Source organism: Lampetra planeri, chromosome 22, assembly GCF_965212315.1.
Source record: "Lampetra planeri chromosome 22, kcLamPlan1.2.h2, whole genome shotgun sequence".
Taxonomy (NCBI): domain Eukaryota; kingdom Metazoa; phylum Chordata; class Hyperoartia; order Petromyzontiformes; family Petromyzontidae; genus Lampetra; species Lampetra planeri.
Window position 1 is genome coordinate 6494891 of NC_136128.1, and position 18563 is coordinate 6513453.

At 43.1% G+C, this 18563-nt stretch overlaps 1 protein-coding gene across 1 annotated transcript; it reads right to left on the reverse strand.

The window, feature by feature from the left end:
* Nucleotides 1–805: 805 nt before the first annotated feature.
* EIPR1 (EARP complex and GARP complex interacting protein 1) lies at nucleotides 806–18487 on the reverse strand. The gene is made up of 9 exons (XM_078604287.1): nucleotides 18281–18487; nucleotides 15336–15419; nucleotides 14842–14974; nucleotides 14121–14277; nucleotides 12270–12369; nucleotides 10056–10192; nucleotides 8056–8223; nucleotides 5711–5887; nucleotides 806–4443 (listed from the first exon to the last, which is right to left on the reverse strand). The coding sequence occupies exons 1-9, from the start codon at nucleotides 18320–18322 to the stop codon at nucleotides 4269–4271; spliced, it is 1173 nt and encodes a 390-aa protein (XP_078460413.1). The 5' UTR covers nucleotides 18323–18487; the 3' UTR covers nucleotides 806–4268.
* Between the last annotated feature and the right edge of the window lie 76 nt (nucleotides 18488–18563).

Sequence of the window (18563 nt, forward strand, 5' to 3'; positions counted from 1 at the left end):
CAAATTTATAATAATAAAAAAAACTGTCAGCGGGTTTAAAATGTAAACCGTGCCCAATTTTCTTGGTTCTTTCGGTAAAGTCACGTAGAAGGGAAAAAATGTAACATTTTTATTATTTCCCTTCTACGTGACTTTACCGAAAGAACCGAGATGAATCCCTGCAGTCATGAAAGCTTTAAATCGAAATTTAGTACCGAGGTTGTTAAAACCACCGTTTTCTATTGCGTTGTTTGCTCACACTAACCACCCGCACGGATGTACCCCACTTGTGTGAGTAAAAGGTTGATTGAAGTTGCAATCATATTTATTTCGCCCCATCTTTCATACGCAAAAAACGGGTAATGCTTAACCATGCTTCATCATTAGTGAAATGTAGTAAGAGTTATTTTCCAATTTACACTGACAAACAAATTGATTACAAAGATCGGATAAGCCAAGTAAACGTTGGCATTTACAAGCTAAGAGGCATGCACCATATGTTTGCTATTGTTCCTAGCAATGCATTCCATCAAGCAGCACGCTCTGGACACAGTTGGAGAACGTAATTAAACACAATGTTTCCATTTCTTGAACGCCCTTGCAAACCGAGATGTTTCCACCTCAATGGATTTCCCAAGCGAAGTATTTAAATGAATACATTCGCAGGCAACCGTTTCCAGTTCATGGGAGTAAAAGGCAGTACAGGTCACTGAACGGAGCAGGGCTTCTTGCGCACATCGCCAACATCAAATATACGCGTGTCAAATCTGAATGAGTGAACTTGGCATTGCACTATGCACATAGCAGTGAATTACAAACCAGAATCTAGCACACACACACACTTTATTTCTAATTTGTTCATTTGGTACCATGTAATATTTACAGTATCTTCAGAGTTCATTTTGAGAATCCCCCTAAAAGTGGACACGAAAATGTACATTTGTAATGCAAACATTTGGAGAATCACTGGCCAAGCACTGAACAATACGCAAATGTATAACCACATTTAAACCCAGTAATTTTAATAAACCAAAAGCATATCATCGCATAAACGACTACTTGTTTAATTTACAATAACTCTACAATCCTACAAAAGGAAACCACTCGAAAAGATGGAAATGGAGATACATTATTTATAATACCTTTAAATTTGTTTATGAAACCATGCGTGATGAGGCACAATTGCAAGGGGTTGAACACAGGCACCTTGCGTTCACACCCGTGCCCCATTCCGAAACACGACACTCCTCACTCGTGGACTACCGAGAGGAATTCTATTGAGGAAACAACGGGGCCACTTTTTCAGTTTTGGGTTCATGAAATCTGGATCCATTAAACACATTTCAGGCCACTTAAGTCGGTCTCAAAGAAATAGTCCCATCACCTGGAGATACTTTTGGTCGCCATCATGACATTACCATTATGCTTAGCCTTTGAAGATGACGCAAAAGCATTTGACTCGGGAGAAATTGCTGCTGTCATCAAGCTATCACAGAATAAGTATAACATTCAGAATGAAAACCATTCACATGGATGAAACAGCGACACAGAGATCGCATTAGATTAACAATATATATCAGAGATAACCCGATATATATTAACGCCAACAGAAGAGGAATTTCGAACACTGGATTGGATAAATAAACGCTCTAAAATAAAGAAAATAACAGCCATCTCAGATTTGCTGTTGAGGCAGTCATAAAAAAGCAATGGAAATTAGCGACAGGAACTGATTGAAGAACTATCCGTGCAAAACAAAAGCCATGCACAACAATATTGCTAAATAAAACTGGAAATATGAAAAGGCATCAGAGTGTGTACACCTTGGGCAATTATTTAAGATGGAATGGGATGAAAATAAGGAAATAATAGGTTGGAACGCATTTGTAGAAATTAACTTGGTAATGAAAGCAGCACATCGATGTGTTTAAAGGCTTTAACTATAGTATCGTGTAGATTAAATCGTGGATATTACCTGCTATGACCTATGGATTGCATATACATTGTGGCTCTCAGTCGCAGCAGCCATGAGCATGAAAACTTAAAAAAGGGCACCCAGCGAAAGGGAATGTTTTGTTAGTTAAATATTTCAGTGCCAACAATCGGATGCACACCTGGGGTTTTACCTGTGCTCGTGTTTAGGCAAAGTGATGGAGAGACTGCCTTTATTGTTTTACCACTCCTGAAAATGAAAGAAAAGCCATACGTGGCTTGTACAGGCAAATGCAATCTGTTGCTTCGAGCATGTAACAGCAAGCCCAGAAGAAGGGCTGGCCAGTGAAACTGAAACATCCTCTCGCTACGCCTGACATCACACGACGGCTACTAATGCTTGCCAGAACAATCCACCGCCCCCCTCCCAATGTGAAAATGTAAATGTATTGTTTTAATTCGATAAAAACACACACTGTGGCTGCTTTGAAGCGGTTTTTCCTGCGCAAATTCGACACAAGTGGGGATGTCCCACTTGGGACACTAAAGAAAACGACATCAGCAAAGGGCAGCCTGATGAATCGATGCCGTGAGCATTACCCGCGGACATTTTGGCTGTGTGTCTTCTAAGATAATAACACAATTGCACAGGTAAAAGGGGGTTAAGGCACTTAGCCCGATAGGGCTGGGTCTTACCAGCTCTGTTTGGACTGCGCGTGAGCTGAACAGATTATAAGGATACTCAGTAAGTGCTCAGTGAAAGTCAAGTTCCCATTAGAGTAATTATGAACACTCACGTGGTTGCTCAAGCTTGTCTCACAAACAAGTTGCTACACAGCTTTGAGATTCCCTGCCCAGCTCTGCAGAGTGCAGGTTTTAGGAATTTAGAGTTTAAGTACTATTATAGTAAAGTTCTCTTAAGACTCTTGAAGCATTATAGTGCGCCATATTCAAAGCATGTTATTCCGACCAGTAATCTCATAGGGGTGGGGGGGGGAGCACAAGATTCGATTAACTTAATGATCAAGTAGATTTACAGATCATACTGCTATCTCTGCTTAGATAATTAAAGCATATCTTTAAATATACAAATTATATAAGTGTGTGCAGAGCGTTAGTTTATATATCTATGGTTTCATACATCTATCTACATGTTTATAAATGTGTACATCATGTGAAGGACAATAGCGAGTGAATAAATTGATTTTCTTTAGAAGAAATAATTTTGATGACCTATTCCAAAACCATAAGAGTGGCAAATTATTTTACAAAATATCCATGTATTCCTTGATCCAGACTAAAAATAGCAAGCACGACCAATCGGCAGGTTTAAATCAATGCATGATAGCGTTAGACCGAAACCGTTCTTTGTGGAAAGGAACCAGTTAAAGATGTTCACTGCTGCACAAAATTAAGATCATAGAATTGAACATAGAATTGATTCTGCAAACTACTCGCAGCAGATTTGAAAAAAAATGTGTTACATTGCTTACCCCATGACCATAGACCATTCCTAAACGCTTAAATTCTAAACCGTCCTTGATAAACTATAGCGTGAGAAGCCAGGGCAGGATGCACATATTGCGTCTGAGATGTAGCAGGCGAGGATGTGAACAGGTACCATACAATGGGAGAGGGATGATTGATCCCCATGCACAATAGGTGTTATAGGCTAGAGGAACTACATGTGGGCAGCAAAGGGCAGTGCAGGAACATTACGTGTTATACTGTACTGCTATGCTCCCCACGGCTATGCTCCCCACCTTCACCAACTCGTATGGACTAGCATGGAGTTGACCTGAAGGAGGCCCAGAACAGGTTATTCTAGCACATGGCACTACATTTTTGTGATTGTGGGCAAATCGAACTCGGGTGACTGGGATTAAAGCGTAGTGCGGTAGCGAATGCACGGATGCAATACACGCACATTACAGACCTTTACTCTGTGTACGTGCACAGTGATTAACGGTCACTGCATCGCGCGCTTTCAGATGCGCTTCTGCAGCCGTCTGGAATGCTCTTCCGATATTAGGAAGCTACTGGAGCTATGAACTTTTAAATCTAAATAGAAAACTAATTTCTTCATAACTGCTTTCTGTGTTTAGTCTGTTGTCCTTCCCCCGCACCTCCGATTAGCACGGTTGGCCACGTACGGTGCGCGAAAGAAGTTCAACATGCATGCATACAACCTGGCACTGCGTGTCACCAAAGTGCCTGACAAACACACACAAAAAAAACCTGAATTTCAAATATCACAGCACGAAGGGCACCAGAGCCCAGCGTGTGGCCTCCTGGCTCGAGTAAAGTGGCAACAGCAATTGGGTGGGCAAGGCCCACGCACGCCGGTTGCCGTCGCCTCAGAGCAGGATCTTGTACTTGACGGTGCGGGGCACGCGGTTGATGACGAGCCGCCCGTCGTAGCTGAGCGAGGCGAAGAGCCAGGGGTCGGCGGCGGACCACTCGACGGCGTACACGCTGTCCTCGTGCTCCTCGTACGTCGCGATGATGCTGTCCTGAGGGGGCTCCTTACTCCTGTTCACGGGGCGGGGGGAGGGAACGGTGGAACCGCACACCTGAGTCGTCTATTGCCAGATCTTCGTCTCTTGCCAGTACTGGCAGCCGTTCAGAGGTTTGTTGATAACTTAATTATAATCTTGCTATTTCAGAAAATTATCGAATTTCTTTCACATCGTACGTAGCCAACCGTGATAATCGGAGATGCTGGGGAAGGACAACAACTACATATAAACGGCAGTTCTGAAGAAATGAGTTTTAAATCTAGATTTCAAAGTGCATAGCTCCAGTGGCTTCCTAATATCGGAAGAGCGTTCCAGACGGCCATGCGGTGACCATTTTTGATGACTTAATTCTAATCTTATTATTTAAGAAAATCACCTATATTCTTTTGACTAGATGGGTGCCACTGTAGTTAAGAGCCAGGGACTCGTAATGGAAAGGCTGCAAGTTTAAATCATGATTGGGAATTGCTTCAGGCTAATATCGATCAAAATAATGAGTAGGAACTATTTGGAGGTCAATCGTGGTCACCCTACGGTTAAACTGGCCCCTACAATGACAATGAAGAAATTCCACCACTGGCTGAGGACTGGCAAAAATGAGCACTGCCACATTGCTCATTTCAGTAGGAATTATATTTAATAACCCGTAGTTAATTTACCCAGTTAAGTCTCTCACATTCCCAAGACCCACGTGGCTTTGATGGATCACCCAGAAATTGCTATTTCACAACTGGATCATAATATAGGTAGGAGTACAGCAAGGACGACTACTGAGCTACCCCTGTGCAGTTTGACTGATATTCTATCAAAAGCAAGAGTTTTCCTGGGTACACCCAAAAGACCCGAAGATATTTAAAAAAGGAAATTATCGAATATCCTGAAACAGGACCCCAGTGAAAGTGCATCTGGAAATTAAGGATTTCCTGCATAAAAAGCTTAAGAAAAAACATAATCTACATTGTAATAGACTTTCATTGTTCCTCTGTGTCAATACTTGATATATTTTCGTCAACAGAATTCAGGACCCAATCTGTCCAGAAGGTACCAAGGACCTATGGTATTGATGATGCGTTGCACATCATTTTTGACCGTTGAACCAGGTAAAAAAAAGTGAACAAAATATTTATAATAATTGCAGGTAATGTGTCAGAGGACAATAAGAGTCTTTGGTGTGGGAGATTTCAACTAAATTTTCACAGGTATGTTATAGTTCGTGGTTAAAATATATAACAGCAAGCAAAAACCACAGCGGGGTAACTTGTAGGGTGCAAAAGGCTTACTTAGGCTCCGTGTCGACCTTCTCGTCTGCATCACTGGCTTCATCATCGTCATCATCAGCCCCCTGCCCATAGGGCTCCGACGAGATGGACACCATGTTCGAGAGAATCACGCGACTGTCGCTGCTGCTGCTCAGCACCAGCTGGTCGTGCGAGTGGTTGTAGCGAACGCTCCATACCCTGCGGTCAAAAGCAGGCCTCGTTAACGTCACACGTGCCAGCACGCACCACCACCTTCGCTTGCTCGCCTTTCCCAGCACTGGACTCAACGTGCCAGGCGGTCGCTACTCCTTCTCCTCCTCCGGTGTTGCCACTGCAGGGAACCGCGGTGGTTTAGATGTTAACCACCTCGCCTGGTATGCAGGGGGTCGTGGGTTCGATCCCGACCCTGACGCCTGTATGTTTGGAGTTTGCGTGTGCTCCCCGCGGACGCGTGGATTTTTCTCCGGGTCTTCCGGTCTCTCCCTCCACATTTATAAACATGCATTTATATTATTTGGCTACTATAAATTTCAATGTAAAACGCCACTTCGTTGAGCTATCATTAGCGGCCAGGTCACTTCTGAAAAAGAGCTTTTTAGCTCAGTCTGCCTTACCTGGTAAATAAAAAAAAGTTGTATTTATCTTTTTCTCACTGCTCTACTTCCCTGCCCATGTTGACATCTAGAAACCAGCACCTCGTTTGTATCTATATATATAAAATCGCAAATCTGTCTGTCTGTGTGTGTGTCTGTCTGTCTGTCTGTGTGTCGCCGGACCATACGCAGTTTCATTGGACGAAATGTGAGGGATTTGCGAGACACGATTGGTCCGTTTGGTTTTCCACGGCGGTTGCCCCTGGCAACGGGTAGCGACGCATTCGCTGCGGGGTGGACGCCATTTTTAATTCCCGTTAAAAATATGCGCACGCATTAACACGCAACTCTGAGGTAAATTCATCATAGTTTCACGTCCTCTTCACTCCCCCCCCACCCCAATGTGTGCAATTACTATTATAGGGTCGGTAGATAATAAAATTATAGCGATTAGACAGTATTATTGTAGCGCAGGGGGGGGGGGTAACGGCCCCAGTACCCAGCCTCAGCCGGGTGGGCAATTTAGGCGAGGCCGGAGGCTCTGCACGGTACTAGGCCTCGACACCCCACCACACTATAGGCCGTACATATTACTGCACAGCGGCCGAGGAGATCGTGGCTGGGGGGGGGGCAGGGGTAGCAGCCCATCTGTGTATATATGTAAGGTTATTAAGAAATATATTTTTCACCCGGGCAACGCCGGGTACTTCTGCTAGTTCCATGTAAAAGCTATTGTAAAATGTTACTTCAACGCTGTCCACGTCTTGTGTAGTTCTTAAACATAATACATGTATATGTCAGATTAATTTATATAAACGTACAAAGCATATCTTTATATATTTATGTTGACTGCAATTAAATTTGGTGTCTTATTAACATCACATTCTTACGTGCAGCATCGATGCACACTGCTGTACTGTGGCACAGCATTACAACTGATCTGCGGCATTTGAATGCATTTGTGCTTCCCGTCAGTGGTTCCAATGGTGAAAATAGAAAAAATGTAAGAAAATAATAACAAAGAATACCGATGAATCATGGAAAAAATACAGAACAATGCTATTAAAATGGAAACCTGTCTATTGATGATGTAAAGTAGCACAGTTTCACTTCCAGTGACCAGCGTGGGTGCCCTTCTAAGACTGATCAGTGTAAGTGGCATTCTAAGACTGATCAGTGTCAATGCCCTTCTAAGACTGACCAATGTGAGTGCCCTTCTAAGACTGATCAATGTGAGAGCCCTTCTAAGACTGATCAATGTCAATGCCCTTCTACGACTGATCAGTGTCAATGCCCTTCTAAGACTGACCAATGTGAGTGCCCTTCTAAGACTGATCAATGTGAATGCCCCTTCTAAGACTGATCCATGTGAATGCCCTTCTAAGACTGATCAATGTGAATGCCCCTTCTAAGACTGATCAATGTGAGTGCCCCTTCTAAGACTGATCAATGTGAATGCCCTTCTAAGACTGATCAATGTGAGTGCCCCTTCTAAGACTGATCAATGTGAATGCCCTTCTAAGACTGATCAATGTGAATGCCCTTCTAAGACTGATCAGTGTCAATGCCCTTCTAAGACTGATCAATGTGAATGCCCTTCTAAGACTGATCAATGTGAATGCCCTTCTAAGACTGATCAGTGTCAATGCCCTTCTAAGACTGATCAATGTGAGTGCCCCTTCTAAGACTCACCAATGTGAATGCCCTTCTAAGACTCACCAATGTGAATGCCCTTCTAAGACTGATCAATGTGAATGCCCTTCTAAGACTCACCAATGTGAATGTTCTTCTAAGCTGCGCACAGGCTCCGTCGGGTTCCGGGTGTCCCAGAACTTGACCTTGCAGTCGTCACCGCAGCTCGCCAGGTAGTACTGCTTGTTTGGGTTGAAGTCCATGTCTCTGACCAGCTGTCCGTGCGCGTTCTCTATGCAATAAGCCTGTCTGCATTGGGACACGTAAAACGGGGTTAACGTCGACGCATCCCTAAAGTGCACCAGTGAATTAGGCGAGTGTAGAATTATAAGAGTTTTGCTTACATTTGTTCAAGTATCTTTAAAATTAAAAGCAATAACACATTATATTCTTGGTTCTTTCGGTAAAGTCACGTAGAAGGGAAGCAATACAATAATAAAAATATAAAACAATACAATTATCACGACGTTTCGACTGCAACACAAGCAATCATCATCAGGTGTGAAAAACACTGCAAGAAAATTTGAAAAAAGTGGCGGTATTTTTATTGTTTCCCTTCTACGTGATATTACCGAAATAACCAAGAATATGAATCCCTGCAGTCACGAAAGCTTTAAATCAGCAACACGTTGTTAAAATGCACTCGGGCAGTCACTGGCCAAAGTGAAGATTTGCTTTTTTCCCAGATGATCAATAACTTACATTGAACTGTGGTAATTGTGCAACATGACATATCTATGTTTATTCAATCTCCCCGTAATCATATTGTAAGTCTGCTCTCATCCTAATTCAAGTTTCAAGTTCTTTTATTAGGTATAGCCTTGTGAGCCATTCGGCTCTTGAATCGGGTGCAACCGCAACAAACAAAAAACATGAACAAGAAAACATCTTAAAGTGACTATGTGACTGAGTGCAAACAGAAAATCCAAAAAAAGACAGCAAAATATTGCAGAAAAAGCACCATACACCAACGCTGTGTGCAAAAATCCCAGTGGGATGCAAGTCTCTTGAGAAAAATGAATTTCCACTTGGAGGTTGTTTCAGCGAGCAGTGCACCAGCTTGTATTAGAAAACAGCTCTGGAAGATGAGGTCCCATAACTACTTATACACAAAATTCAGCAGCCACTTACTACGCTCGGTGGAAAACGTGTATATACCTTGCGTGGAATCTGTTTAACATGGCAATGGAGCCAATGCATATTATCGTCAAGAGATGGAATATAAAAAAAATAAGTAACAAAATGTTATGAAGTTGTTTGTTCTGACACTGGTGACCCCGTCAGAATAAAGTCTCACTTCACTTCAGAAAAGAATTATTCAATAAAGGATTCTCAAGATCCAAACCTCAGATCTCAGCAGTGCCAGCTCAACTACCCTGATATGGTATTATCCCTTAGCTTTCGGCCCCATCATTACAATGTATAATGCGCAAATTAAAATTGAATATTTGCTTGTTCAATAATATTCACGAAGCATGTGTTCAGGAGAGCCGAGTTTGGATTTGAACCTGCAACGTTGCAGCTAAACAGGCGACTGATCCAGCCAGTGATCTTTGTAGGGATGATTTTATTCATACGCCTTATACAGGACACTGTTAGCCAATGCAAGTAAAATCTGAAGTTTGTGTTGTACAAAGAATATCCTAGCCACATTGCAGTTTTGCTATAAACTGCTGCCCTCATCTGGCCGAAATTGAAACATTCAGTGAATGCGGGCATTGAGTGACCATTTCCGAAACAAACATATGATTACGGACCCAATGGTGTATGTTTCTAATCAAACTGTATACACATCTCACCTGTAGTAAACATTCTCAAGCAATGAAAGCGAAGTTCATCAGTATTTAGCATGTTGTACTCAGAAAATGGAAAAAATAGGCTATGGCAGGGCACAAAGAACCTCTACATTTTTTTATCAATTGCACCGTTAAAAACAAACTATTATTCAACAGCGGGTGGGCAATGCGTCATGAATAAATGTATTAGGTTACTCTGCTGTGGGTGTATTCAGACTGACAGGGCTGAGAGTTGTGTTGCAGCCTGCTGTTCTTGAAGGCACAGTTGTTAAGTAGTTTCCTTGCCTCATGGACCGGATGTCCCAACCACGGATGACCGTGTCGTTCGCCGTCGCCACTTGCGTGCAGTTGTGATGGGGGCTCCAGCGTCCAGCAGTGAACTTCAGCTGACCCTTCCCCTCCAGTGATGTGGAGCTCGTCAACTTCAACAACAAATAAGTATAACCCGTAAAAACAAAGTTTTTCACTATAAATCCTTTATATGCGTGGCAGTGAACTTAATATAAAGGATTTAAAAATATATTCGCCTGTGTAGGACGCGGGGATCGATCCCGCGACCTTTGGCATGGGAAGCGAGGGCGCTACCAACTGCGCTACTCCGCCACGGCCTGTGGAGGGGTTACGCTCTGGGCTATTATACTGTGACGTTCAGCCAAAGCCATGAATGAGTTCTATTTGAATATATGTAAAATAATTTATTTTTGTCTAAAAAGTGTAAAATTTTGGGAATTTTTTTTTCACGAACATTAATTGTCTCGCACAACGAGTCTGTGTGGAAAATGTCAGCTCGATTGGATCACGGGAAGTGGGTTAAAAAACGACCGAAAGATTTGCACGGTCGTAAGCAAGCAAGCAAGCACGCAAGCACGCAAGCAAGCAAGCAAGCACGCAAGCACGCAAGCAAGCAAGCAAACTTAATATAAAGGATTTAAAGACAGACCGTTGGGGCAAGTGTTGTTAACGAGCACCTATGAAGGCCTTAACGGCACACGAGGGGGTGGGTAGCCAGCACCACACCGGGCTGTCTTTGTCTCCCTCGTGGTGATGTCTGCACACTGCAACAGCTACTCATTTAAGGCTGACTCGACCTAGGGGAGGCCCAGAAGCGGTGCAGAAAATCGTCATTGGTGTTGGCCGTGAGCAGGAATTAAACTCGGGTCGCCGGGTTCGTAGCGCAAAACGCTAACCGTGACACTACCGCTCCCCACAACTTCGACACACACATACACACGTGCGCGCACGTGCAAAAGCAAACGTAAATACACACTCGGGCGGCGTAGCACAGCATGCAATCAGCGTTGTCCCTCCACAACTGATGTTAACGCAATATATCAGGTGGCTGAGTTTCAGCTGCGTCAACAAATGGGAAATCCAATTCAAAACACAATTTCCAATGACGCACATGGCCGTGCAGTACTCTCCAGAGGCACATGCGCACCATGATTTGATTGTTAAATAATAACACTATTCACAAGACATTATGGAATTTTAAAAGGGCCTTCACACCATGTGGCTTATAACTCCATGTATCGCGAAACACCAGAAGATCTCTCCTATACAGAAACTCGTAAGTTGATTTAATCTCTCTCCATTAATCATTACTACCTTTGCAACTCGCAGCAGGCATTACTTATCTTGGCCATATGCTGAAGTAAATGTTGATTTGAGTTATATCATGAATACGCACAACAACAACAACCGCCATTCGCCACTAAGTGGCGGTGATGTCAACCACGACGCTTGTGCCAGGCCATGTGCACCTTGAGGCCACGTGAAGTGTCGAACGCTCGCTGGCAGGAGGTCACGGGGCAGACCCAGGTGCCACGGGTCGACTGACTGAGATGACCGAGATGACTGGCTGATGCACCACCTGTGCCCCCTACTGTGCCAACTTGCTTGCTGTGCTTTGAATATGCACACATATGTGTAATACAGGTATGTGAGCATGTTCATTACATGTTAAGTGAAGCTGTGTGTATGTTTGACCATTGTCAGAAAGATCACATGTTATATATATATTCCCTTTGCAAGGCAGTGTCATCAGTGAGTGCTTTCAGTTTTGCTATTTGAATTAATCCCAAATGCACCGATTGGTCTTGTTATTTGGAGGCATGAAAGTTCCATGCATTATCTATATCACGTTAGATGTGAGCAAAGAAGTAAAAGTAGATTATTGCTCGCACAAGCGTGGGATGACGCACATCTCCTGTTTACAGCACTAAGCCATTTGTGAAAAACGCACATTCCCAGCGCAGAGGCTACTCTATCTAAAAGACAACCACGATCAACTTCCCGCAAAGTGGCAGTCATTATATCAGCCACAGGGGGGACAAAGGGCTGTGGTGACCACCAACTGGGGTTTAAACTCCCAGCCTTCAGAATGCAGGTAAAACGCCATAACCACTGTGTCACCCAGCCAAATATGATGTAAGAACGAGATGCAGTATTGCGCAGGACGTCCGTGTTAAGAGGGCACAAAGTCAACTGAACACAACTCACAACGGCCTGTGTTGAGCTTTCCTTTAGGTCCCAGCATAGCAGGTGGTTGTCAGAAAGAGTGACTGCCTTGCTCCCATCACCAAGGGGTTCCCATAAGACACTGCACGCACGACAGAAACATGCATTCCTTTGATTCAGAATTCAGAGTCTTTGTTTACCCTGGAGACATCGATGAGCTATATGAAGGGTTTTTTCACAGATGTCCAGTAGGAGCAGGTCAGTTACAACAACAAACAACACAAAATAACGATATGAGTGCAAAGTATAGGAAAGATGAGTAAATTACTCTAAATAAATGCATTAAAATTAAACTATTAAAATTTTAACCGGGTAAAGCCCACGGAGCTATTAGTTATTTGCATGGTAAGCACGTTTAAAAATGTATCGTTAAGTGCTAAATAATTATAGCGTGGCGCATAAAAAAAATCTGCAGTCTCTTCAATGTCTGTTTTTCATGTTCTTTATATACCAGTTCACTGTGTGCCAAACATCAAACATATATTTTCATATATTTTATCTCTCATGGCAGAGCTGGGCCACATTAAGTCAAGAATCTAATTTATATTGCAGGCCTTGCTGTGCAGTCTATGATGGCCGGGGGCAGGGTGATCATCAACTTGCTGAAATCAACAACCCTCGTTGAAGCACAGATGACTGCCCAAGTTTACACTCAAGATCTTAGTGGTGACGGCTCATTGCTGTGACATGTTATCAAACCAAACAATGTTTTATTTTACCAAGTAAGGCTCACTGAGCTGTATATCTCTTTTTCAGAAGCGACCTGGCAACAAATTACAGCTCAACAAAGTGGCTTATCACGTGGAAAAGCATAGCAGCCAAATACTCTAAACGCATGTTTCTAAATGTGGAGGGAAATACCGGATGACCCGCTGAAAAATCCAAGCCATCACGGAGAGAACATGCAGACTCCAAATATACAGGCGTCAGGGTTGGGATCGAACCCACAACCTCCTTTATACTAGGCGAGGTAGTCAACATCTCGCCACACAAAGTCCCCTGGCCACATGAACAACGGGCATAATCCTTCAAGCCACCCATAATTTTGAGAAAATGTAATTGACATTACTTTATGTTTTCAGGTGCTTTGGCAATACATCTATGCACTATTCAGACCATGAAGTGAAGATCTGAAGTTAATGGTTCCACGGATCTCATCATTCATAATAAAGGTTTTTGGGTTAGATCGAGTTATTTATAAATGTGTCGCAACCCTCCACCACCCGACATGGCCAATCAGGAATAAATGTGCCACGTTTACAAAAGACAAATATTTCACTACTTTAGCCCACCGGTGTGTTGAAGAGTGGATCCATAACACGTACAATTTTAATACGACGTTTCTCTGAAAATTACATCCAGCATCTTCGGGCGATTTGCCAGAATAGTGAAGCTATCCGCCTGCATCCGGTCTTAAATAGTGCAGGATGACGTCATCATTGTTGAACCCCATCAGGATTCGAGATCAGAGGTGGGGGTGTATGTAATTATGTAATAGATCAGTAATCAGCCACTTAACATGTGACTCACCTGTAAGGAATTGCAATGTATAAAGGTGTCACTTTTTGTACCAGTAGAAAGGGTAAAAACCTATTACTATATTTTGCCACTGGTAAAGGAGGTCTCAGTGTAAATCACCACAATGTACTTTTCCATCTTTAATAATGTGCTCGAGATTTGGTTCAAACTTGATGTGTAATATATAATTACAATTAACGCTTAGGTGCGTGCTTATTTATCGCGTGAATATAACAAATACTGAGACGAAGTTGACAATGAAAAGTAAAAACGCATTTGGTTGCATAAGTGCTTGAAAAGCACTAGGGTTCTCACCTGGCCATGTTGCCATGGCCACTGTTGTCAAAGTGACAAAGCAGCTCCAGGGCGAGTGGGTTGGTTCCACTCTCGTCAGCAGGCTCACTGCTGCCCGAATCAAAATCCCGCGGGATACGCCACACGGACGCACACGACTGCAGCTTATTGTCCACCACTGTGCAGTCGTACCGGAACGTGGATCGAGGACGGGGGAAAAAAAATATATCACGAGTGAATCCTCATCGAACTGTCGCGAATGTCAGACTTGCCAACACAACAAGGGGTGGTGTGGCCATAACTACTCCTGGTTGTTGTTTGAACTGTAAATGTTGGGGTTGTGTCAGATGATTACATTAGAAATATTTTATCAATGGCAGATCTTGGCCATGTTCAGATATGACTTGCCGCTGATGTTCTACATGACCATCAATTGAATCAAGATAGCTATGATTAGTGAGTGAAACACCACAAACCTGTTTATAATTAAGCATCAGCACAAATGATGCATGCACACACACAAACTAGAATTATGGCCTGGAAACTGAAGCTCTAAAAAAAGACACTGAATGGAGGATACTGTTATTTATGTTACACAAACTAATCAAACATACCGGCTTGTGTCATTTTGGCCAATTGTGAAATTGATCATTCAATGAGTAGCATTATTAGTCGTCATTTGGAGTTTGCATTTTATGTGCACAAGTCATCAAGTGTGGACCTCTTGCCCACAGGTTCTTACTGGTGTTGTAGCATGTCGCCACCACATTCTTGTCTCCAGGGCTGGCGCTGATGTGCCACACCTCGCCAGAGCGATGGTAGAACACGGTCTTATTGATCACGTTGTTCTCATCATCAAAGTCAATCACGTGCACCTGTACAGAAAAGCATATCAAGTGATAATTTTTATTGGCTCACAAAAAACATTATTTCTCCTTCAACACGAAGACATATTACTCGTTTTTTTCGTCTTCAGTTGCTACCGCTGCCATATGGGGCACGTGTGTTATTTTATCACAGGGAAAAATGGCTTTCTAAGACATACAAATAATTGGAATGAACAAAAATTGGCTTTCTGGGCTGCATTATAACCATTTGGTTATCTATCCAGAGAATTTAATATTTTAGGCATTTTATAATTATAGGCCCATTGCAAGGGCAAGTTATGCTACTCCCTGTATAAGTTGTACAACAGCATTACAATACAAAAACTACAGCAATGTTGAATTTCCATACCTGATTGTCACATTTCATCGACTGTGTTCCCACAAGAAAGCGGATAGCATCTGTCTCGGCTGTTTGTGCAGTCAATGTTCGAGCCTAAGTTGGAAAAAAAGGTTTAAACATTTATCGTTTGCACTCTAAAATTTTGATTGGCGAAGTGTACCAATACAAAATTATTGTTTAGCTACACATTCAATTATGCTAAGATGAATATATTTCAATACGATGCACATTTCAAAATTCAATGGACAACAAATTGGCTTGCACTTAAGAATACTCGTTGTGATATTACATGGCAAGTGTGTATTGCTTAGACTTATAATGGACCATCAGAACATTTTAATCTTGCTACCCTATATGGTATTTGTGTACTGGTTCGACACATTTTATAGATCAATAAGTTCTGAGTATCTCTGATACTTAACAATGGTATTGAAATCAAGCACATCTGTACTGATTCTGCAGCCTAAATTTGAAGAGGATTGAATAGCATAGCTGGAACATGTGTAATTTATGCAGGGACGTCTCTTTCATGACACTCTTGCATTTGAATGCATGACGAATAATTTTTTCAAGGGTCCTGTGCATGTGGGAGGAAAATGGAGTACCCAGACGTACGGGTTGATGAACCCATCGGTAAATTAGTTTATAAATCAAGTCAACTTTGCTACAATCCCATCAGCTGGAATAATGCAGAGCAGAACTTCAGCAGACTGGGGAAGGAGGATGTATAGAAAACGAGGAAATATTAATGCGAAGGTGATCACAAAAAAATGCATTATTGCCAGCACACACCATTATCACTTATTTCTGGACTCCTACGCTGTTGTAGAGTCGACACCCTACCTCCACGGTCCACTATCTGAATGTCGGTCTTGTTCTTGGTCACCGACCTCTGGGTGTCACTTGAACGTCTGTCTTGGTCAACTGCCTTCTCACATCATGCACACGTGACCCACCCATGGCAAGCTCCTTTTCCCGACTACATATGCATTTTGATTTAAAGCTTTCATGACTGCAGGGATTCATATTCTTGGTTCTTTCTTATTTATTATTTTATTATTTCCCTTCTACGTGACTTTACCGAAAGAACCAAGAATATACATATGCATTGCAATGCCTTATTATGATTATTTCCTCATGTTCTATTCTGAACTGCCAAGTTACCCGATTTGGTCAGGAGAGGAGATGAGGAGGTTGGAATGAAACTAATAAGGGAATAGACATAAGGTGGAGTGGGAAGGCTGGTATATGGGTTCGGGTAGGGTTAGGCTGTCATTGAGATTGCTATAAACGTATAGGTGTTATGGGAGCGAGGGAAATGGTTACACTGGAGAAAAGAGTTATGTTCTGATTATCGGAAAAATAAATACAAGTCAATAAATAAATTATTGAGTCCACGACTAAAGTATGAAAAGCATATATTTCATAAATAGTGTATTGTGATCATATAGACATTTGAGTATGACGGCATGGTATAGTTACTATAGTAAAATCAATGTTGCTACACTGTCCCCTGCTGACCACATATAACCGTGGCCCATAAGATCTCTTATGAATGATGATCCTCCATCTGAGCAATAACCAGGCTGCTTTTTGCTGAGCTTCCGAGATCTGACGAGGACGTTTTTAGTCATAGGCTACATGCAAGATACTCGCTTATAAAGCCTTATAGACGGTCTTCTTGGTTCTTTCGGTAAAGTCACGTAGAAGGGAAGTAATAAAATAATAAAAATAAAACATAATAAAATAATAAAATATATGTTTTAATATATATAATATATGTTTTATTTTTATTATTTTATTACTTCCCTTCTACGTGACTTTACCGAAAGAACCAAGAAGATGAATCCCTGCAGTCACGAAAGCTTTAAATCGAAACCTTATAGACTGTTGGTCAGGGCGCTGTTAACGATCACCTACTGAGTGATGTCAGTGACGGGTGCTGATGTTTACGCAAGTCATCAGATGCTCATCTATCGAGTCAAGGTCTGAGGCATATTCATGAACACAAAAATCCAAGTGATTTCCTACTCAAATGAGAACGCGAGGCGGTGCTCACCTCCCGTTTACAGCCCTGAGCCGGTGGTGACAATTCCACATTCTTATGGCGGGGGCGAGTTTATCTTTAGAACAATCACTGTTGATTTCCCCAGTGTTGGTACGCACTGAAGTGAGTGGTACGTATGGCTCATATGAGTAACACAATGCGCTCACAAACTATTTGCCACTAACGTTAGCCGTGGCAGGGAAATTAAGCACTGGTTGCAGAGTTCTGTAGCAGTTTGCTAAACAGTGCCAATACCAATACCGGCCATTCGACACTAAGTGACGACGACGTCACCACGGCCCCTGGTGCCAGGCTAGGTGTACTTTGAGGCCACGTGAAATGTCGAAGGCCCGCTGGCAGGAGGTCACGGAACAGACCCAGGTGCCATGGGTTGAATTACTGAGATGACTGGCAGATACACCACCTGTGCTCCCCACTGTGCCAACTTTCTGCGTTTTATCCACCCGGCGCTCTGCTCGTTGTTGTGAGCGTCGCTCCTCCGCCCTCCGTTGTTGTTGGAGGGCGACTGCCTCCAACTGCCCAGTAGCGTCCTTCACGAGCCTCCTCCACTGAGGCCGATCTTGACACCGCTGGTACCAGTCATCGGCAAGTCCACTCAGCTCCACATCCTCCTGTACCACACCACTCCATCTCTTCTCTAGCCCGTGCCGCGCCTGTTTAGCCCCCTCGATCCGGCCGAACAAAAGCTGTTTAGTCATGCGGTGGCTGGGCATGCGGGCAACATACACACCGTATAGGACGGACACACATGTATATAAAACACAACACACATTTGTCACACACACACACGCGCATAGAACCTCTGGAGCATTTAGGGGCCTAAAAGCGCTTCACGGCGTGAGGTGTAAAAACGAGCAATTCGTTATTACGTGAAAATCTCACGTGCCTGAAACTCGATGCCGTAGATGACGGGAGCGTCGTCCTCCATCGTGCGGCGATACGGAAGCAAAACTCTGAATATTTGTGTGGTCTTGTCACTATTTAAATGTAAATCCGAGATTTACACAAATACAGGAACAGGCATCGCCCACGTCCCATTGAAAGCAACGCGTTCAGTCCCACCCCCTCATTACATTTCCTAGAGCGCATGGGCGAAGCCGGCAAACAATGCTGCCGCTCGAGTGGCCAACGCTTGCGCGCACGCGCCCGAGGAAACGCGCGTGATTGGC